This window comes from Meriones unguiculatus, chromosome 10 (assembly GCF_030254825.1).
Source record: "Meriones unguiculatus strain TT.TT164.6M chromosome 10, Bangor_MerUng_6.1, whole genome shotgun sequence".
NCBI classification, from domain to species: Eukaryota; Metazoa; Chordata; class Mammalia; order Rodentia; family Muridae; genus Meriones; species Meriones unguiculatus.
The window spans coordinates 83818640-83841188 of record NC_083358.1 but is presented as its reverse complement, the minus strand read 5'-3'; the positions used below and the strand labels follow the sequence as shown (position 1 = coordinate 83841188).

The 22549-nt window shown below is 39.1% G+C and overlaps 1 protein-coding gene across 3 annotated transcripts in view; it reads left to right on the top strand.

Moving 5' to 3' along the window:
- The window catches only part of Arhgap29 (Rho GTPase activating protein 29), a 66809-nt gene extending 45841 nt beyond the window's left edge, over nucleotides 1-20968 (top strand). For all 3 annotated transcript variants that reach the window (XM_060392804.1, XM_021645008.2, XM_021645007.2), the window contains 11 exons: nucleotides 6208-6368; nucleotides 7079-7218; nucleotides 7473-7577; nucleotides 8621-8719; nucleotides 9715-9854; nucleotides 10496-10684; nucleotides 10958-11095; nucleotides 12854-13086; nucleotides 14287-14614; nucleotides 15055-15160; nucleotides 18895-20968. In XM_060392804.1, the coding sequence (XP_060248787.1) occupies nucleotides 6208-6368; nucleotides 7079-7218; nucleotides 7473-7577; nucleotides 8621-8719; nucleotides 9715-9854; nucleotides 10496-10684; nucleotides 10958-11095; nucleotides 12854-13086; nucleotides 14287-14614; nucleotides 15055-15160; nucleotides 18895-19784 (2529 nt within the window). In that variant the 3' untranslated portion in view covers nucleotides 19785-20968. The remainder of the gene's footprint in view (nucleotides 1-6207; nucleotides 6369-7078; nucleotides 7219-7472; nucleotides 7578-8620; nucleotides 8720-9714; nucleotides 9855-10495; nucleotides 10685-10957; nucleotides 11096-12853; nucleotides 13087-14286; nucleotides 14615-15054; nucleotides 15161-18894) is intronic.
- The last annotated feature ends 1581 nt before the right edge of the window (nucleotides 20969-22549 follow it).

Below are 22549 nucleotides of genomic sequence, written 5' to 3'. Positions count from 1 at the left end.
CTGGGGGTTACACCAACCACAGTGTCATCAATCAAGAAAACATACCCACAGGCCGATCTGATGATGAAAATTTCCCAAATTTCCTTTTCACAGACGACTGTGGTTTGTGTCATATTGACAACAAACCAGTTCACTCTCTTTTTAGCCTGGTAAATTTTCTTTTTAGTCTACTTAATTAGTATTGATATGATATAGCTATTTCAGTGTATTTTTAATTATTTTTACATAATATAGTTTTCTCCTTAATTTTTTAAGATTATTTTTTTAATGTATGAGTGTTTTGTTTGTAGGAATGTGTGTGTAGCGTGTGTGTGTGTGTGTGTGTGTGTGTAGTGTTCACAGAAGTCAAAAAAGAAGGCATTGAATCTTCTGGAACAGGCATTGCAGACAGTTGTAAGCCACCATGTGGGTACTGAGGATCGAACCCTGGTCCTCTCCAGAAACAACAAGTGCTCTTAACTGCTACGGCATGTCTTGAGCCTCTTTCTCTTCTAGATTTTTAAAATGACTTATTTTATTTTATTATTTGTGCATTAGTGTGAAGGTGACAGATCCCTTGGAATTTGGAATTGGCATTAGACAGTGTCAGCTGCCATGTGGGTGCTGGGAATTGAACCTGCATCCTTTGGGAGAGCAGACAGTACTCTTAACCACTGAGCCAGCTCTCCAGCCCCTCTCTTCTAATTTTAAACATATTTAAAATGAGCTTCTTATATAGCCTACGGCTAACAATTACTTTAGTCTTGATTTTTTTTAAACGTCTCATTTAACAATCTTTTGAGTGTTTAGATCATCCATATTTAATGTGAACACATGGTTGGATATAGGCCTACCATGTTATTTCCTCCCTGTTTATAGCTCCTTTCATCTATTTTTGTCTGTTGGGATTAAGTTTTAATTTATCTGAACTGTTTATCAACATTCTAACTTATTTACTTAATTCATATTTTGGGGGTTAATTCTCTCTAAATTTTATGGTTACTAGACTAGGAATTGAAATGCAGATGTGCATACTTGTGTGTCTGTGTTTGCAGTTAGCAGTTGCCTCCATAGCTGGATTCTAAGTCTTTGGCTTCATCAATAAATAGAAACAAAAGTTGGATCTCTGTTGAATATATACAGACCTTCTCATTGCCATCCCTTAAGTAACAGTGTACAGCTGTTCCCATTGCACTTGTGTAGCATTGGTAGTCATCGTACGTAACTAGAGATCTTATGGGGGCTCTGCATAAGCTAAATACAAAGATACTATTTTCATAAGACAGTTATCCCTAATTTGGGTATCTGAGGGGTCTCCTGAGTGGATGCGGAGGAGCAACTGTATACTTTTATTTTGAAGACAGGGTCTTGCTGTCTCAAACTAGCAACCCTCCTTGCCTTTATTGCCCAAGTTCTAGGATTACAGAATTACGCCAGCATGCATAGCTTTGACTTTTACCCAGTCTACTAAAAACCAGTATTTTAGTATTTCAAGTGGAATACAGAAAACTTAGCATCACATAAGTCCCTTTACTCGATGTGGATTGTGGTGGGTATATGTTTATTAAAATGAGTATACATTAAAAACTCACCAAACTGTCTTTGTTCTTGTGTGGGAGTGGGGATGTGGAGCTGTTTGCTTTTTTGTTATTTCTTTAATTTTTGAGATTATATCATTTCCTCCTTCCTTTTCCTGCCTCCAAACTTTCCCATTTATCCCTCCTTGCTTTCTTTCAAATTCATTGCCTCTTTTTGTTGTTACATACATATATGTATACGTAATCATAAAAATGCAATTACAACTTAATAAAAGTTCTATTAAGATTTTTCAACTTTACAATGGTTTTATCAGAATATTAATTTTCCACTTAGGATTTTTTCATATTTAGTTCCATAATAAGCTGAGACGTGTTATATTTGCCTTAGAGTTCACTGCCTCTGTTGTTTTTTTTCTCTTCCAAAATAGTCCTTCAGTAACTTTTTTGTTTTGGAAATTTTATTTTTCAATATTAAAATTTTCTTTTTGTGTGTTTTTAGTTTCTCTTTAAAGATGTGTGTCTTTCCATAATTTGCCCCTTTTATGTGGATGTGTCTATGTAAGTGAACACATGGGTACATGCAGATAGGAGATCAGAGGTGTTCTCATTCCTCAGGAACCATCTACTTTTTCTTTTGAGACAGGTCTCTCACTGTAGGCTGGACTGTAGCCTGGGCTGGCTAGCCATCGAACTCTGGAAATCCAATTCTTCCTCCCCAGTGCTGGAATAGAAGCACATGCCACCATACCTGGTCCTTAAAGAAAAACAAACAAACATGAATTCTGAGCACCAACTCAGATCCTCCTGCTTGCAAGACAAGCACGCCCCATCTCCCCAGCCCTTTGCTTTCTTTCTCAGTCAGTTATAACTGCCCTAGAGGCTTCATCCAGTCTGAGTCATACTGATGTTGATATCCGTCTTTTGTGAATGGTGAAGCTATTCCTGATAGTTCACATGACAAGTAATTTTGCTGCATTAACCTTCCCTCGGAGGACAGCAGCAGCAGAAGTTTGCTGACCGGACAGAGTCCCAGGAACTGCCAAAGAAACACTTATACCAGAGTCTAGTTTGGTGAGCCAGTCAGCTTCTATAACTGGGGTTATAGAAGCATGAGCAGCCATAGAAGCTGAGCTACAGAGGAAAGTCTCTCTCCCCGATCTCCCCCAGCAGCTGTTAACTGCTTATACATCCTCTTAACAGAAGGGCCTGGTGGGCACCCCACCCCCACCGCAGCAACTGTTAACTGCCTATCTCCAGGAGGGGAGGGGAAGCACAGCTGCTGTTGTTCAAGGAGGCCCTGTCATGCCCGGAGGACAGCATTCCACGACAAATTTTAAATGCTATCCTAGGTATTTTCAATGTTTTGTGGGACTCTGGCCTCTAGTTGTGCTTAAAAGTGGGGGTGGGGTAAGGAGCTAGCCATTTGATCTAGTTAGGTTCACTCTCCTTGCTCTGTGCCAGCCTTGGTCAGACTGGGAAGCCGAAGTGTTGTGCTGTTTAACTCTTCTGCTCTCCAGAAAGCTAGAGACATCAGTTCTCAATCATGAAGTGGAGGAGGTGGCTGAGCAATGCAGGGACAAAGAGAAAAATAAAAGCTGCAGGAGTTTCCACAGTTCCACCACCATTCTTTGAACACAGCTCCTCTGATCATAAAGGAAGATTCATTTCAGAGTTTTAGATCCTCTCTTTTCTGCCATTACTGCCACAGGATTAGTGCCCCATTGGTTTCGGCTTGTGTAAGGAATGGGGCAAGAGAGGATGAAGGGCTTTCTTCCTACCTTTTGAGTCACGTTTTCTCTTTCTCGGCAGTTTTGGTCCACAGAGGCCCTCTCTTGAAGCTTTCTGTGTCCACCCATACCTGATGTTACATTTGTGGCAAACAGCTTACCCAGGAAGACATGATAGGAGTGGGAAAAGCAAGGAATGTACCTAAAATTGTCATAGATTTCTACAATCTGCCTACTTTAACTTACTTTACGGAGTCTTTAGATAGGTGATGCTAATGCATGGATTCTGACCAAGAATCTAGGATTTTGTAGTGGATTCAAGTGGAGAAAAGAATCCATCTTAGTGAGGAACTTCTAGAATGTTTTGCGCGCTTGAAGTTATAAATCATGTATTTATCAGTGTTTGATTGTTACTAGCTTGCAGGTTTGTAAACTGAAAAGATTTATAAAGTAACTTCACCTCAGACCACAGCTGATAATGGCTAAGATTGAGTCTGTGTCTGCCCATGTATTAGGATATCTGCATGAATTCACCTAGTTCTCAGAAGTTCCAACTACGTAAACTATTTTTTAATATAATTTTTATTTTTTATATTAATTATATTTATTTACTTTGTATCCCAGCTATAGCCCCCTCCCTCATTCCCTCCCAATCCCATCCTCCCTCCCTCATCTCCTCCCTGCCTCTCCAAGTCCACTGATAGGGGAGGTCCTACTCCCCTTCCATCTGACCCTAGTGCGTAAACTATTTTAGCTTCATTTTACTGATGAAGAAACACAGACTTTTATAAAGTCTGTCTTCCCAGTGTTTGGTCTTTGGACCAATCACCTTGTCGTTGCTCTGGTAGCCTCTAAGTAACATAAAGGTTTTTTTTCTTAATATATATTAATTATAGTTTATTCACTTTGTATCCCAGCTGTAGCTCCCTCTGTCATTCCCTCCCAATCCCACCCTGCTTCCCTCATCTCCTCCCATGCCCCTCTCCAAGTCCACTGATAGGGAAGGTCCTCCTCCCCTTCCATCTGACCCTAGCCTATCAGGTCTCATCAGGAGTGGCTGCATTGTCTTCCTCTGTGGCCTGGTAAAGCAGCTTCCCCACTCAGGGGGAAGTGATCAAAGAACCAGCCACTGAGTTCGTATCAGAGACAGACCCTGTTCCCCTTATTAGGGAACCCACTTGGATACTAATCTGCCATGGGCTACTTCTGTGCAGGGGTTCTAGGTTATCTCCATGCATGATCCTTGGTTGGAGTATCAGTCTTAGAAAAGACCTCTGGGTCCAGATTTCTTGGTTCTGTTGCTCTCCTTGTAGAGCTCCTGTCTCCTCAGGTCTTTCTATCTTCCTTTTCTTTCATAAGATTCCCTGCATTCTGCCCAAAGTTAGGCTATGAGTCTCAGCATCTGCTTTGATACTTTGCTGAGTAGAGTCTTTCAGAGGCCCTTTGTGGTAGGCTCTTGTCCTATTTCCTGTTTTCTCCCTCTTCTGATGTCCACTTTGGAAATCAATCTGGTGCTTTCTCTGACAATTAAGAATAGCGCTTCCTCAAGATCCAGCTATACCACTCCTAGGCATATATCCAAAATATGCTCAAGTACACAACAAGGACATTTGCTCAACCATTTTGGTAGCAGCTTTATTCATAATAGGCAAAACCTGGAAACAATCCAGATGTCCCTCACCTAAGGAATGGATACAGAAATTGTGGTACATTTACACAATGGAATGGTACTCAACAATTAAAAACAAGGAAATCATGAAATTTGCAGGCAAATGGTGGGACCTAGAAAAGATGATCCTGAGTGAGGTATCCCAGAAGCAGAAAGACACATATGATATATACTCACTTATAAGTGGATATTAGGCATATAATATAGGATAAACATACTGAAATCTGTACCTAAAGAAGCAAGAGGGAGGACCCTGGGTAAAATGATCAATCCTCACTCAGAAAGGCAAAATGTTTAGGGGGTTTTTTTTATTCTTTTTTTTTTAATTTTTTATTAATTACACTTTATTCATTTTGTATGCCCCCATAATCCCCTCCCTCCTCCCCTGCCGATCCCACCCTCCCTCCCCTTTCTGCATGCGTGGCAGTCAGAGAACAACTTTCCAGAGTCAGGTTCTCTCCTCCACCTTTACGTGTGTTCCAGGCCTTGAATTCAGGTCCCAGTCTTGTGTGGACAAGTGCCTTTACCAGCTGAGTCATCTCACTGGCCCAAGTTGGCATTCTTACATAGTGTTTATAGCATTTTTCAGTGCCACGAAATATTTTAGGAACCACCTTCATGATCTATGTCTGTGGATGAGGATCTACTAGTAGCTTTTCAATTTGTTAAAGCATACTGAAGTATAGTGTGTGTCTAAAATTAGTTAATATAAAGCGTGGGTAGTTAATGAACTCTGGCATGTTGAGTTTTATACTGTGTGGTCATTACTGTAAGTAATAGGGGTGATAGTATTTTTAAACAGTTCTTGAAGCTTAGTAGACTAATGTATTGTCAGCTAATCAGAAGACTGGGACAGAAATAGCTCACAAGCCAGATAGGCAACATAACAAGATCCCATCTCAAATAAAGAAAAGGACTTTTAAAAAAGGAAAAGTGAAAACAGTCGAAGTAATGCCACTTATGATTGGAAGATCTCCCATCCATTTGTTTTTCATTTAAAACTTTGACAGTTGAGGTTTAACCATCAAAAGGAATCCTCAGACATATCATGTCCTAAAGCTATTAACCAGCAAGAATGTGAGTGGTAGTTTAAAACACATTAGCTGTTAGAGTAAAACTGTTGTTTGAGTTCCAGTGTAAGTTGTGCTTGGCATCAGCCAACATAGCATGCTGATAGTGTTGAATATGTCAAATGTATTGCATTTTTATTGGTGTTCTTGTTGACATAAACATACGTTTACGTACTATTCTCTATCTTATGGGTTATGTCTGTCTTTTGTCTCTGTGACTATAGGTAACAGTTAACCTCTTTCATATGCAGCAGCTACAGGCTGCATCGGTTGCCAAAAGGTTACAGTCTCTCTGTGATAGTGCCAAACTCTATGATCCGGGTCAAGAATACAGTGAATTTGTGAAGGCTACAAGCTCAAGTGACTTAGAAGAAAAAGTTGATGGGTAAGAATTAGTATGTAGGTGAAATTATTTCAAGAACAAAAACATCTCAGTTCCTGTCTAAGTTTATAAGGAACTGTCTTTTCTTACACTGAAATATTAACTTTAATTTTTTCCAATATTTTCATATTTTGTGGTTTCTTAGTACATTTAAGGGATAGATACAACATACTTGAGAATGAAGCTTTCAATTTTGACACAGACCTCACTTTTTGAGTCTTAAAAATCCTTTGTCATAGCAAATAATGACCTATTTTGAGTGTACCAAAAACATTTCCCACTAATGTTAGATTAGAAAAGTTTAATGGGGCTGGAGAGCTGGCCCAGAGGTTAAGAACATTCGCTGTTCTTTCAAGAGTCCTGAGTTCAATTCCCAGCAACCACATGGTGGCTCATAACCATCTATAGTAAGATCTGGTATGCAGGCAGAATGTTGTATAAATAATAAATAAGTCTTAAAAATAATAATAATAATATTTTAAAAAAGAAAAGTTTAATGATATAAATATTAAATACTCTATTGTTATACCTCGTCCATATTTCAGCTATTACTAGTATACATTATTTAAAAGCTTTACTCACATCTTTAAAAGAAACTGAACTATATAATAAAATAATTAATATTCATTAAGTTTATTCTGCATTCATTAAATTAACATTTTTTCTTAATAGACTGTTATTAGTGCTGAGCTCTATTTATTTTTATATCACAGAAACGTGAATAAAAAACTTACAAATAGTCCCCGGACACCTGGATATGGACCTGCTGACTCTTTAGAGGATGTCGCACGCCTTCCTGACAGTTGTCATAAGCTTGAAGAAGACAGGTGTTCCAACAGTGCGGACATGACAGGTACATTTCATACTGAAGCAAACACTTGTTTATGAAACAGCAGGCACTCAGGTGTGATTACTAAATGGATTCCAGTTCTGGATTAGTCTATTGTTCTCGATCATTTACAGTTCTAACCACTGTGCCTTTCTCCAAAAGTCCATAATTAGTATTGTTAAAGAAATGTGAATCATTTCCTCTTGCATAAATAATGTCATTATTTTACCACATGAAATCTACCCTGTGGCTAAGTTTGTAACTATTCTTTTTTAAAGGTCCTTCTTTGGTAAGATCATGGAAGTTCGGGATGTTTAGTGATTCTGAGAGCACTGGAGGAAGCAGTGAGTCCAGATCTCTGGATTCAGAATCTATAAGTCCAGGTACATAAATATTTAAGTCTAATTGAAAATTCAATGAAAGATTGATATCGTCCCTTTGGGGTATTTTTAATGAGCATATTTTTAGAATGAACTATCTCAGACATAAAATACATATATATAATTGTAGTTTAAAGAAAAATGATGAAACCTTTAATCTGGCAAGCAGAACATGAGAAGCACCATTTATATAACATACATAAATAAGACATACATACATATATAAAATTACCTCAGCCCACTAGAATAAATCATTCTATAGCTACCTTAAATGTTTTTATTAATGTATTTCATGGACTTTACCATTTTCTGGATGCTATAAAAATAGAATATTTCCTTACCTTGATTTGGGAATTGGACCTGTTATGTGTTGGGCAAGTACTCAGCCACTGAACTATACCCTGAGCCTATTTTGTTTTGTTTTTTTTTTTAAATCTGGGCTCTAAGTTGCCCAAGTGGGCCTTGAGTTCGTCTGTAGCCCAGGCAAACTTTGAATCTTATGCTCTTCCTTCTTCAACCTCTTCCACCACTAGGACTGGCAAGATCAAAGGGTTCATTTTGACTTCCTTCATCCATGTTGATGTGAATAGCTATGTCTATGTTTATACTGTTTAATAACTTGTAATGAAAATATTATTTGGGTTTTGTGGCATGTGTGTTTGTGTGTGTATATGCTTTAGTTAATTGCTATAATAGGCCATACCACCAACATTTCCTCTTTTGTCAGCTGCTCTCTCATATATTAAATATAAAGCATGAATAAAAGATTCTGCCTGTCTTTGTAAAGCCTGTAACTCAAGTGCTTACTGTCTGGCTGGATAGTAAGATCTCAAAAATATATAATCTTTTTTTTTTAATCAGGTTTATTACATTTCGTTTTTTCTCAGGGATGAATATCTAAATCCTCTGTTAGGTAGATTTTGAGAATAAAAAAACTAATAAAAGCTAATAAAATAATACAAATTGTGTCATTCCAATGTTATTACTACCTATTTCTGCTGTTCTTCAGTGACTAGCCAGGTAATGTATCCACAATTTCCCTTTAGGAGACTTTCATCGGAAACTTCCACGAACTCCATCCAGTGGAACCATGTCATCTGCTGATGATCTAGATGAAAGAGAGCCACCATCGCCTTCTGAAGCTGGTATTAAATTTATCTCAGTTAGGACCCACTAATCCAGTTGAAACAGTGGTAGTGCACAGCACTGGAACATTGCTTTGTTATGTGTATCTTAAATATATCTGCATATTTATGTATGTGTATGAATTGATCAGATGGTTGAAATATGTCTATAAGAATAAGGAGTAAAGCTGCTAGATCTAAAACATACTGGCAGTGTGCTGAGCAGCAGGAAGTATATACGGATGATGCTCTTTCATAAGTCAAATACAGTGACTTTCTCTTAAAAGAATGCCATTGCGCAAGAAATTCTGGAAAAGTTCATTAATAGTGCAGAGGCTATGGGGGGAAAAATAGTGGTAAAACTCTAACTGTGCACAAAACCCTGGCTGCTAGCCCAAGTACTACAAAACAACAATTATGGTAATGAAGAAACTGGAGGAAGCCAAGTTGGAAAAGCAGATAATGTATTTCTCAAGGACAGGGAAAGATTTGGTTGTGGAAGATACAAAAATTAGTTACCTTAATGACTTGAATTAAACTGATATAAGTTAGTTTTTATTCCTTCTGTACACTCAGATGTCTGTTTCTTTTGGCAGAATTTCCAAAATTAATAGAATATTTGATGTCTACTATGATTTAAAAACATAACTAGCTAATGTTAATCTGTAATTTTACAAGACAGGTACTGTTTTTAATGCACACATTGCTAACATGCTAGTTCTGTGTAGCTCTTGTCAAGTAGTAATTGGGTTTACACACTTCCCTGTTGTGTGTAGGACCTCTCAATAAAAGCACAAATGTGCTTATCCTGGGAACACCATGTCATAGCATCTTAGAATTAGCGTACTGGTTTGGTGATGTTGCTTTTTATAAAAGTATGTGGTGATATCTATAAGTTGTTTTTGATGTTAGGAACCCCAGACAATAGTTTGTTGTAATACGTAGATGATTGAAAAGTCTAAGGATTACTCAGAATACATAACACTTTGGTCATCTTTTCATTCTCCTATTACAAGGACCCAATTCCCTGGGAGCATTTAAGAAGACAATGATGTCAAAGGCAGCCCTCACTCACAAGTTTCGCAAGTTGAGATCCCCCACAAAATGTAGGGATTGTGACGGCATCGTGATGTTCCCAGGTGTTGAGTGTGAAGAGGTGAGATCTGTTTGGAATTCATCGGCCTTCTCATTTGTTTAGTTGATTGATTACTCTGTATTTACCAGTACTTTTGATTAGAATATTAAATGATAGGTTGTATTGTGGTATCTACACACACACATACACACACACACACGTCATTAAGTAGTGTTGGTTTTTTTCCACTATACATGTCATTTTTCACAGGATTTTATTTATTAGGCTCTTTTACAGGTAAATATTTTATTTCATTTTTTGTTTTATGTGTATTGATGGTTTTCCTACATGTATGTCTGTGCACCAAATGTGTGCAATGCCTTTGGAGGCCTGAGAAGGGTGTTAGATAGTCTGGGACTGGATTAAAGATGTTTCTGAGCCATCCTATGGGTGCTGCAAGTTGAATACCAGTCCTCTAGGAGAGCAGTTAGTATTTGCAACTGCTAAGCCACCTCTTCCACCTCTACAGATACATTTTAATACATTGAACTGCAGTGCGTCTTTAATTGTTTTGCTCTTTTTTCTGTTTTGAGGTCTGTTTCAGACGTTACAAATAACACACTTTAAATGTGTTTTTTGTGTTACCAACCTAACTGTAGTTTTCTTGATTGTGAATAGTTTTAAGGTGAATTAATGAGTTTTAAACTGTCATTTTCTTGTAGTGTCTTCTTGTTTGTCATCGAAAGTGTTTGGAGAATTTAGTCATTATTTGTGGTCATCAAAAACTTCCAGGGAAAATGCACATATTTGGTGCAGAATTTATACAAGTTGCAAAAAAGGAACCAGATGGCATCCCTTTCATATTAAAAATATGTGCCACAGAAATTGAAAATAGAGCCTTGTGTCTCCAGGTACCTAAGTGTATATCATTTGTTCTAATGAAAAGAGAATTTGTACTGTCAGTTTGTAATAGCTGCTTTTATTCCAATTTATTTGAAAACTGTTATTTGTCCCAGCCAGGGTTTCTTTGTTTTTTGGGGTTTTTTTTTTGTTTGTTTGTTTGTTTTGTTTTGTTTTGTTTTTTGTTTTCTGTAATACAAAAAAAAAGAAGTAGGTACATCTAATATGTCTGGATGTCTGCAGTGGCCTTTTGAACTAAAGCAGAATTTGTTTCTTTATTCAAGGGAATTTATCGTGTCTCTGGAAACAAACTAAAAACTGAAAAACTGTGTCAAGCTCTGGAAAATGGAATGCACTTAGTAGACATCTCAGAATTCAGTTTCCATGACCTCTGTGATGTGTTAAAATTATACCTGCGGCAGGTAACATTTTTATTTTTGTAACCTATCATATTAAAACAGTAAAAATATGATTTGTGTTTTGTTTTTCAGTTCATGACCTTTATACATACATATTTTCATTGGCATAGATAATACTGATGCTTTCTAAACCCTAATGGATAGGTCACAGTGCAAATAAGTCAGACATAGAAATAAAAATATAATAACAACAAAACACTGATTTCTCATCTCTCAGTAAAAGAATATAAAATAATACACTACCTTACAGAAGACCTCCATGTGCCATTTCCAAGTTACAGCCTCCTGACTCCACATGGAAGCACTTTCCTAGCCATGTAAAGGAATAAACATTTTCCTGAGCATGAAGAAGTAAATAACATGAAATGTTTGTAGTAAGTTTTAGAAACTTGACTTAAAAGCATAGTTATCTTTGTATGGAAAGGCCAGTGTTGAACTGGGTCATAAATATTCAGCAAGCAGAGTAGTGTTTAGATCAGTTTGATTTTGTCTTCCCTGTCATTTCAAAATAGCTATTTTAGATAGTTAGTAGGGGAAAAAAAATAACAAAAAAAACAACAACAACAAAAAACCCTTAAAGTATATATTTGGAACAACAAGCAGAGCTTTTCTATAACAGGAATATGGTCAGGAAGAAGGCCACCCTATATTATCTTATCAGCGGTTGAGTTAGCATATTCAAAGAAAACACATCTATGGGGGAAAGTAAGTGGCCGCAGGCAGAAGCTGGTGGGGAGGTTACAGGAACTTGGCACAGTGTATTGCGCCAGGTACAAAGATTACTTGGGCCATTCCCTTCTGGCATACTGTTCTCAGGAGAAATTGCAGAGAGGGTAGCAAAGAGGGTAGTGCTGAAACTCTCCAACATGGCAGGCTCTGGAGTTCATTGTTCCATTCTGGATCCTGTTTGTCTGTTTGTATAGCTCCTATCTTGAGATTTCATTTTTCTGTGAAGAAAATATTTCCTATCTTTGTTTCTGTCCTTTTTTTTCCTGTTTTGCTCATGTCTATCGTTGAACAAGGTGGGCCTTACTCATCTGTAAATGTTTTTATTCTGTTCTCTTAATGGAAATTGGGTAGCATAGATAGTATATGCCTGCACTTTGGTAGGTCTTTGCTTTGAGTGTTTGGCAACCGCACGGGCTCTGTAGTCTCCTCCCCTTTCTCTGTTCATTCTCCTGCTTGTGCTGTGTTGCAGTGCTTTCTAGGAGTTTCACTCAGTCTTATCTCTTTCCACTGCTATAAACTTTGCCATCCCTAGGATCACTCTTTAATTTCTGCAGACTCTGGTGATCTGTCCTAATTCACTTGACTTTGTATATTATACTCCTAATCAATGCTAACATTGGGTTAGTAATTAATATAAATATAGACATAGATTAGCACCTTAAAATCCCTTGTGGATGTCTGTAACAAGCATATACACTCCAGAAAATTTTTGTATGTGTATGGATATTTTGCCTGTAAGTATGTTTTACCCAGGGGAGGCCAGGAGCCCATTAAATCCTCTGGAGCTGGAATTACAGACAGTTGTGAGCAGCCCTGTGTGGGTGCTGGGAATGAGACCCAGGGCCTCTAGAAAAGCAGCCAGCGCTCTTACCCACTGAGCCATCTCTCCAGCCCCAAACATATACAGTTAAAGACCTACTTTAAATCTTGGTAACCTAAAAGGACATGGTGCATCATTGATTAGTTGTGAATAATAGTTAACATTAGCAGGAAAAAAAAGACTATCTTCATAATGTAATTTTATTTCTTTAGCTCCCAGAACCATTTATTTTGTTCAGATTATACAAGGAATTTATCGACCTTGCAAAAGAGATACCACATGTAAATGAAGAACAAGAAGCAAAAAAGGATAGCCCCGAAGACAAAAAACACCCACATGTGTGCATAGAAATCAACCGGATCCTTTTGAGGACCAAGGATCTGCTGAGACAGCTGCCAGCATCAAATTTTAATAGTCTTCATTACCTCATATTACATCTGAAGCGGTAAGCGTTTTATATAAATAGAGCCTCCTTTAGTGGGTTAGTAGGGTTTTTTTTTTTTTTGTTAAATAAAATATAGCACTTCTACCATTTTTAGCACGATAGTTGTGTTAACTATATTTTATGTATATTTTTAATGGATTTCATTTTTACATGTTAGAAGAAAGGGAATGAGAGGCGTATGTTGAAGCAGCAACACCATCCTCAGTAGTCTTCTGTGAGCCCAGCTCTAGTTGAAAAAACAGGGTGGAAACAGAGTTTCTGTCATCTGTGGGCTCACAGACCTGCACACACGCAGTGCAGCATCATTTTGTCCAACAGGTCCTCAGAGCATGGAAAGGAAGGTGGGGTAAGCCAGAGAAAGCAGCCTTCCAGGAAGGCTTAAAGAAAGCAGTAGTGACTGGCTTGCTGAAGAGTGCTCAGAAGAACATTCCAGGCAGAGGCTAGCAGACACAGATAGGTGAGAACAGTTTATGTTTAGGAAATAAGGTGAGGTGTGCACCACGGGAGGCACAGTGGGGACTGATAACATCTTGCATACCCAATAGTTGAGTTTGCCGTCTTGCTTCTGTACCCACTAAGATTTTTGAGCCAGGAATTTTACATGCTCAGATCTGCCTGCTAGATCTTTCTGGCAGACACAGGAAGAACTGGCTGGAGGGAAGACCCTTACTGAAGTTCCAGTCGTTGTGAGTGGTTGTAGGAACAAGAGATGATAAGAACTGGAAGTAAACTGGGAGTGTGAGAGTGACTGTATAACGCTGAGACCTCTCGGAGGAGTCACCTAGGCTTGGCAATTAGCCTTGGCTATAAGAAATTTTCTTCCATTATAAAGATCTGGAAGCGTATGCAGAAGTAATCTTTAAAGGTTCTTTTTTTTTTTTTTTCTGGGAAAAAAAGTAATTCCTTCTACTTGGTTTTTATCCTAATAGAAAAATATGATTAAATCAAATTTGGTGTGTATTCAACATTTTAATCAAGTAATTATGAACTTTTCTAGACCTCTCTTACAACTTGACCCTTAACCATTTTCTAGACTTTTGTACCCTGTGTGTATTCAGGCAGCCAACATGGTTCCTCAGGTGCCTCCTGTGTGCAAGTCTGTCTGGAGAAATGGGATCTACTCTTCCCAACCCTTAGTAAGCTACACCAAAAAGCTTTAATAGGCAAGTCTCATAAAGCTTTATGTGTTCTGCTTTGCAGGGTGGTAGATCATGCAGAAGAAAATAAGATGAATTCTAAAAACTTGGGAGTGATATTTGGACCAACTCTCATTAGGCCAAGACCCACAACTGCTCCTATAACCATCTCTTCCCTTGCTGAATATTCTAATCAGGCACGATTAGTAGAGTTCCTCATTACTTATTCACAGAAGATCTTCGACGGGTCCCTCCAGCCTCAAGATGTTATATCTAATACAGGTGCTGTTGCACCTCAGGTTGATCAAGGGTATCCTCCAAAACCTCTGTTATCACCTGATGAAAGAGATGCAGATCATCCTATGAAACCACTGTTTTTTTCTTCAAAGGACGTAAGTTGCTTCTGGTTAATTTGTATGTGTATGTGTGTATGTACAGACACGCACAGGCTTACGCATGCCATGGCACTTGGGTAGAAGTCAATGGACAACTTTGGGGAGTTGAGTTAGAGACTGTCTTGTTTCTGCTGCTGAGCCGTATGATCCAAGGGAGCTCATTCGAAAGCTTCTGAGCAATTCCAAGGCCTCTACCTCTTATCTCACTGTTAAGCTCTGGGGTTACAGACGCATGCTGCTGCATCTGTCTTTTTATGTGGGTTCTGGAGATCACACTCGGGTTGTCAGGTTTGTGTGAACAGCACCTTTAACTGTTAAGCCAAAGTTTTGCCCAGTATAGAATTGGTGTTTTATGTCCGCAATTTAATGGTCTTTGAACTGTTTCTTTTGAAATGTGCTTTGCTTCTACAAGTGTGAAAATTCTCTTCCATCAACAGGATGCCCATACTGCGGATGGTGAGAGCAGAACTTTTGAATTAGCTACATGTGAAGAATCAGAACGCAAACGGAATGCATTGGGAAAATGTGATGCTTCTCTCATTGGTGAGTAGCTGTATGAAAAACACTTGGTACAGAATTAAAATTTTATAAGTAAACTATTACTAAAAGCCAAGGTGAGTGCACCAGGTTCGATCCTCAGTACTTCAGAAACAAACACAAGCCAAGGGAAATGAAGTTAAGGGAAGTCCAAACTCCCATGTTTTGTTACTTAACAAATCTTTGCCAGTCACTGAGAAAGTTGCCTTTTAGTGTACCTTCCCTCTTTCTGTTTGTGTGTGTATCATGTGCATATGTGTGCATCCATATTTTTCATGTATGTGGATATGTATATGGATGCCCCCAGTTGATATTGGGAATCTTCTTTGATCCATCTTCTACCTTAGACATTAAGGTAATGTCTCCTAACCAAACCCAGTGCTTTCTAATAAGGGCTAGTCCTGGTAGCCAGCTTCCTCTGGTTTTCTTCTGTCCTCTACCTTCCAAGGCTGGGATTATGGGCAAGCTGCCAGCCATACCCAACATTAATATGAGTTCTGGGATGTGAATACTGGTCCTCACAGTGAAACGTGTTTTAACAACCGAGCCATCTTCCCAGCCCTGTGCCTTACATTTGAATACCACTTTTCACAATACCTTTTTAATAAAAGATACTTTAGAATTCCTAGGTGTTTTTTGTGCGCCTCCTAAAATTTTGTTTTATCTTGTGTTGTCTGGCTTTTGCCTCTTGTTCAGTTAAAGTTGAGGCAGGCAAGTGTTACGCAGCGTGCTACTGGATAACATGTTTTGTGATGTGATTCAAAGTATTGCTAAAGTTCACTGCTAATGAGCATTAAACCAGAAATCCTAAAAGTGGAAGTGGAAAGATGGCTTAGTGGTTTAGAGCACCAGCCAGAGTTGCTCTTAGAAAGGACCCAAGTTGGATTCTCAGCGCCCACGTGCTGGCTCACAACTATCTGTAATTCCAGTTTCAAAGAATCTGATGCCCTCTTCTGACTTTCACTGGCACCAGGAACTCACGTGATGCACGAGTGTACATACAGTGCAAATACTCATACATATAAAAGAAATAAATGCAAAATTTTGTTTCAGTTTGATTTGGTTTGGGTTTTGGTTTTGGTTTTTTGAGACAATGTTTTTCTATACAGCTCTGGCTGTCCAGACTCACTTTGTAGACCAAACTGTCCTCAAACTAGAGATCTGCCTTCCTGAGTGCTGGGATTAAAGCATGCACCACCACACCTGGCTTTTTTCCAGTTATTAAAAAGAGTTCTAAAAGTAAAAAACTTCAGGCTCCAAAAGTTTTTTTTCACATGCTTTTCTTGTAGACTGCCCCATAGGTACACGTCATCATTTCCTTGACTATTGCCATCGGCAGTTTTCCTCTGATGTTATTGAATGATAATTGACATGCTGTTGAAAGTGCTTGCATTTGTTACTGTAATTCTATAATTCAGTTTTGCAGAAAGGTCAGATTTGATGTGTAATCAAGTATCAGTGAGCACAGCCTGATAAAGGAAAGAGCCTATTTGACTTTTCTGTTTGATTCCATGCATTAGCTGTGGCCAAGATACCTGAGGGAACAACTTACGGGCAAGGGAGATTTATTTTGACTCATGGTTTCAAAGAGAGGTTACCTTAGTAGGAAGGCATATTAGAGTAGAGCACTTCATGTCATGGTAAAGCAGAGAAAGGAAAGGAGTACAAGAAGGGTCAGGGTAAGATCTAGTCCTCAAGGACATGTCATTTGTGACCTACGACCTCCAACTGGACACCACACACTGAAACAACTTCCCAATAATGCCATTACAATATGAATCCATCAAGAAACTAATACAAGACCAGTGAGTTGGTTTATTAGCTAAAGGCACTTGCCACACAAGCTAGGTGATCTGAGTTCAAGAGAACAGCTCCACAGAGCTGTCCCCTGACCTCCTTTGAGCATACCATGCACATACACATGTTTTTAAAGAAATCTATCCACATGCTAGGTTAGAGCCATCATGACCTCATATCTCTGGAACCCCCCTCCCCCCCGGGGTCTGCTTCTCAGTCCTTTAAGTTGACAGTGAGCGTTCCATTCTGATTTGATCTTTGTAGCAACTCTGTGCTAGAAAGAGGATAACACTGGCCTCACTCATAGCTTACAGCCTGAGACAGAAATGGTACCAAGAGTCATATGTTTAATGAATTATTCAGATAGAATTTTAATCCACTTATATCTGATTTATAAATCTAACCTGTTTTTTTATTCACTATCCCATGAAATTAGGTGTTCCCAATTAGGAATAGTAATAAACACAAATAATTTGAAGGTATTTTTTAGTATTTATTGTAGACCAGATAGTTCTAGGTACTTTTCTTGTTTAGAGCATTTGGAGCACAGGACAACTTAGACACATGCATTCTTATGTGATTAGTGAAGGCAAGTAGGAGCAGTGTAATGACCTTTATGTGCAGGTCAGGATCAAGGAGACTAGGACCCAGGCAACTGGCTGTAGAGCTCATTTTCCACACTAGCAACTCTTCCTGCAGCACAGAAGGAAAATGTGTACTTTGGTTCTTGCAGCCAGCTGCAGTGAGTCAGATCCCCTAGAGTACTCTGTAAATGAGGGGAAGAACCCCGGGAAGTGGATGACATTGTTCAGGAGCCGGGGGAAAGCCGCCATCTGGTGCCTGGAGAGATGGTTCAGTGGTTAAGCGTGCTTGCCGAATTGTCCTGAGCTTGGTTCCCAATACCCACTGCTCACAGCCACCTGTAGTTCCAAAGGGATCCAACACCTCTGGTCTCTTGGGAGCATCTATGCTTTTGTGCACATGTGCACACAGACACACATAATTCATTTTTTAATGAAAAGGTTGCCAGTCCAAGGTGAATTAGAGGTCAGAGGAGATGATGACTGACAAATGATGCTGGCAAGTCACCTGTCTACACACCATGCCCAGGAACTGGGGAGAAGGTCAGGCCACGGACAGAGACTTCAAGCCATACACAGAGCCAGGCGCATGGACAGCTGCTGTTTAGAGTCAGAACAGTATCAGGGCCAAATCATTTGATGTTTGTCAGCACCAAGGATCAAGGACAGGACTTTTGCAGGAATTGTAATTTCTCAAGTAGATATAGACCAAAAAAAAAAAAAAAAAAAAAGAAAAGAAAGAGGTAATATGGGGAGCTGAGGACTCAAGATGAAAAAGTGTGGCCATGGGACCACACGAGGGAGAAAGAAGAAAGTCAACCTGGGGCAAGTAGCCTGTAGGGAAATGCAGTGTTTTTCTTAAACCACAGTTTTTCAGCCTTAGTTTGACCTCATGGATGTTAAAGTTTATTAGCAGAGCAGCTGTGGCAAGTGCCCTTCTCACTGTTGGCTGAATATGTCTGAAAAACAGAGCCCGCAAAGTGTCTGAGTTCTTGGGATTCGGGGCATGCCTGCATTTGGTTGGCAGGGGGTGGTGTCATTTTTCTGAGTTAACTCACTGATGTCTGCCTGTTGACTTTTTTAATCTAGAAAATACTTGTTCTTGGGGAGCACATTAGAACAAATTCCTAGACAAGTAGTTTTTGTATTTTGTTCTGTTTTTAACTAACTTGTGAAATGCTGGTGGTAGTTTTTTGCGAAAATTAAACTTTTAAATTCAAATTTCATCTTTAAAGAACAGTTAGGTTTTCTGCATAGACAACTGAGAATACCATGCTGGGACATTTATAAACTTTCTTGTTATCCAATGTCTGTCTGTCTTACTCAGGTTCTAGTGCTCATCACAGCCACTTTCTTTTTCAGACAACAAAGGGCATTTGCTTTTTGACCAAGAGCTTGAGTCAGCATCCAAGAAGATGGAAGATGTTTGTAAAAGCCCCAAGCTATTTCTTCTGAAGTCTGATAGGGCAGCAAACAGTGTGCAAAGACATAATCCAAGGACCAAGATGAGACCTGTAAGTTTGCCCGTAGATCGGCTACTGCTTCTTGCCAGTTCTCCTACTGAGAGAAGTAGCAGGAATTTAGGAAATGTAGATTCAGACAAGTTTGGCAAGAATGCTGCCTTTGAAGGACTTCATAGAAAAGACAATTCAAATACTACTTGTTCCAGAGTTAATGGCTTTGACCAGCAAAATCTGCAGAAATCCTGGGACAGACAATATGAACAGAACAGTTTTACTGCCAAGACTACCATGATTGTACCCAGTGCTCACCCTGAGAAGGGACTGACAACAGACTCTGGGAGTACTGGGGACCATTCCAGTAGTGCCACCCAGCCCAGTAAACCACAAGCAGAGCCAGCCAGGCCAGCAAGAGACTCATCAGAGCGGAGGTCTTCTGACTCCTGCCCTGTCACTGCTGTCAGAGCACCCAGAACGCTGCAGCCCCAGCACTGGACGACATTTTACAAACCACCCAACCCCACCTCCAGTGTCAGGGAGCCTGAGGGGAAAACAACATTACCTTCAGCAGCTGTGTCTCCCATCCTGACGCGCATTCCCCAGACTCACGTGGCAAAATCAGACCTCGACTCGGGCATCACGTCACCTTGTCCCGTGCAGCCAAGTGTTCAACCTAAAGAGAACTGTGAGGAGCCTGGCCTGCCCGAGGGGACTCTAGCCTGCCAGAGACCACGACTAAAACGAATGCAGCAGTTTGAAGACCTTGAAGATGAAATCCCACAGTTTGTGTAGGATTGTCAAATTCAAGTCTTTCTGTTTTGTGGTGTCATTTTGTAAGAGTAATGTTTGGACAGGGCCCTTTTGTATAGGATTGCCAAAGCTGTTTGTCATTGTGTTGTTTGTTGATCATGTGGCATAGAGTATTCTGACAAGGCCGCATTTATGCCTCACTAGAATGATTTTGAAGTTGTAAAGAGAATAGGCAGATTTGTGTTTTTTAGAGTTTACTTTCCCCATAAAATGATCCATTTAAATGTATCCCTAATATATGATACAGTTTTTAGCAGTAGGTGCAATTGGGGAAAATCAGCTTCATTACGCACAGTGAGACCAAGTGCATATTTATAAAGTATTTTTGAACACAAGTGCCTGGAAGACGCTCATGTGCTGTGATTTCCCCACACAGTGTCATAGGGCATCTTTTAACTATTTGTACTTTTGTAGTAAGCTTTTATTTTTCAATTGAAAATTCACATTTTAATATTTACATAATTGCCAAAGGATTTGCCAGTCTATATTTAATTATCTTGTAATTGCCAATTTTTACATGTGGCAGTTAAGTTGTACCCCAAAAAAATGCACTTAAACCTGAACTGTGTAATTCCATTACCTCTTAATTTGGCCTTAGATGGTTTTAATACATTTGGTAGGGGTGGGGGGTGTTTTGTTTTATCCCTTCGTCTTATCTTTATAAACTTTGTTTCCAACAATTCTGAACATGTTTTATACAGTGGTCCAAGAAAGATGGTATTTTCAGAAGTTTTAGAATTCAGTACATTTCCTATTTTTACAGTTTATTTAAACTGTTCCTTTTATAAGAAATATTTTGACTTATGAATCATTTTATATACTTTTTCTACCTGGTTTTCAACCAGTGAAAATGTATAGTTTATTCAAATGGAGTGAAGATATATTTAAGTTGATCCCAAATACTTCAGTAAGCCTTGTGCTTAGAAATTTGAGAGGTGTAAATGACCAGATCTGTTTCATAAAAAAAAAAGAAGAAACAGAAAAAAAATGACAATCTGGTTTTCAGAACTTGTGCATTACTGTTAATTTCTGCATCATTGTTTGTCTAAAATAGGATGTAAAAGGGACAACAAATACAGCAGCCTTTTGTATGTGTGAATTATATTATGCTTTTGTATGACCTGTTATATTTGATAAATATATGTACATATTCACTTGTTAAATTATTTCAGGTTCTCATGGCTTGTCTGACAATATTGCCTCTGATGTTGTGATCTTTAGTCTAATTAACCATTGGCTTAGGGGTCAGCTCTTGGGTTCATACATCCCTTAACTAGAACATGGAATGGTTTGTGACAAGTTGTGTTGGAGTCTCTGTGCCATTAAGAACTAGGGAGAGATGAGTAACCAGCCTTTTCATGATGAAGCTTTGTTCTCTTTCCTTATTACACACCCTATTGCTGTGAAAACCAAAATGAAATTGGTCAACACTTGTTGGGCCCCTTTTGTATGCTGCAAACTTAACAAAATTTCTATATAAATTTTCACAGCAGCCTGTAATGGGCAGATGAGTATGTTGTTATTCCCCTGCCAACGATGGCAGTAGAAACTCATGTGCCATACTTCAAAGTTAACAGGTATGGCCAGCAAAATTAATCCTAAGACTCCTATCTGATTTTGATGGTCGGTGCTCTTAGCAGCTGTGTGATAGTAGCAAATGTTACGTGAGTGTACTTAACAATAACAAATGCCCCTCTGAAATTTCTTACTGTGAAAGAAACGTGTGGTTTGGAACAGGACGTGTGTTTACATTGTTATGCGGGGCTGCATGACTCCATCTCCAGTTTCCTTACCATTCCATACTTAAAACTTGTGGCTTTAACTCCAGCCTGAACATGGGGGAAACCGCCCGGCCGATTAATGTATGGTGGCAGAAAGCAGCCTCTGTTTGCCACTTCACAAGTGACATTTCCAATTGTAGATCTTTCTACCTGTAGGACTTCCTTGGGAGTACTACGCAAGCCTCTCAGAAGAAAGAGCTGCAATTTCTAGTGTGCCGAGAGTAGCCACCGTGCCTGCTACCCAATAGCATTGTGGCAGCCACCCACTGGGGAGCTGTTATACGATGACTGGAAAGTGATGTGAGCAAAGGGAAAGGGCAGAAGCTAGGCGTCCTTCTAGAAAAGTTTGCAGACTGCCAAAGAGCTTTATGGAAATTTCTGACAGGCAGTTATGAAAAACTGATCATCGTTCCCTAAACAGACTTAGCAGAACTTGTGGTTACTTTAAATAACTTTAGATAGCAAGCTAATTGTTTTTGCTGTGGAGACATTGATCCCTGTGGGGAACAGCCCCAGTGACCTCACAAGGAGATTGACTTGCAGCTCCTTCCTTTTGACATTAAGGTACACTGTGGCAGCACTCTTCACAGCCGTCCTTGTGCTGCAGCGATGTAGAACTACGTCATCTCTTAAGTGGCAGCTGCTCTATATTATTAATTTATGCTCCATGTAGTTCTGTTTTTTCCCTTTCCTAAAGCTAGGAAATAATTTTGTGCATTGATGTGATTAGATGTATAGATGATTCAGTTAAGATGCACAGTCTAGCAAAGTTCTTCTGTTCACAGTATACAGAAGTCAGTTGAGCTCCTTTAAGTCAGCAGCTAACAGAGTTTTCAGGACCTCATTTCAGTAGAATAAAAATTGAAGACTTAAGATGTCAAGGAGAGTTCATGTAGAATTTTATGAAGAGTATTCTACATACATAAATTGGAAACCTCTACTGCTTCTATATGACCATAGTATACC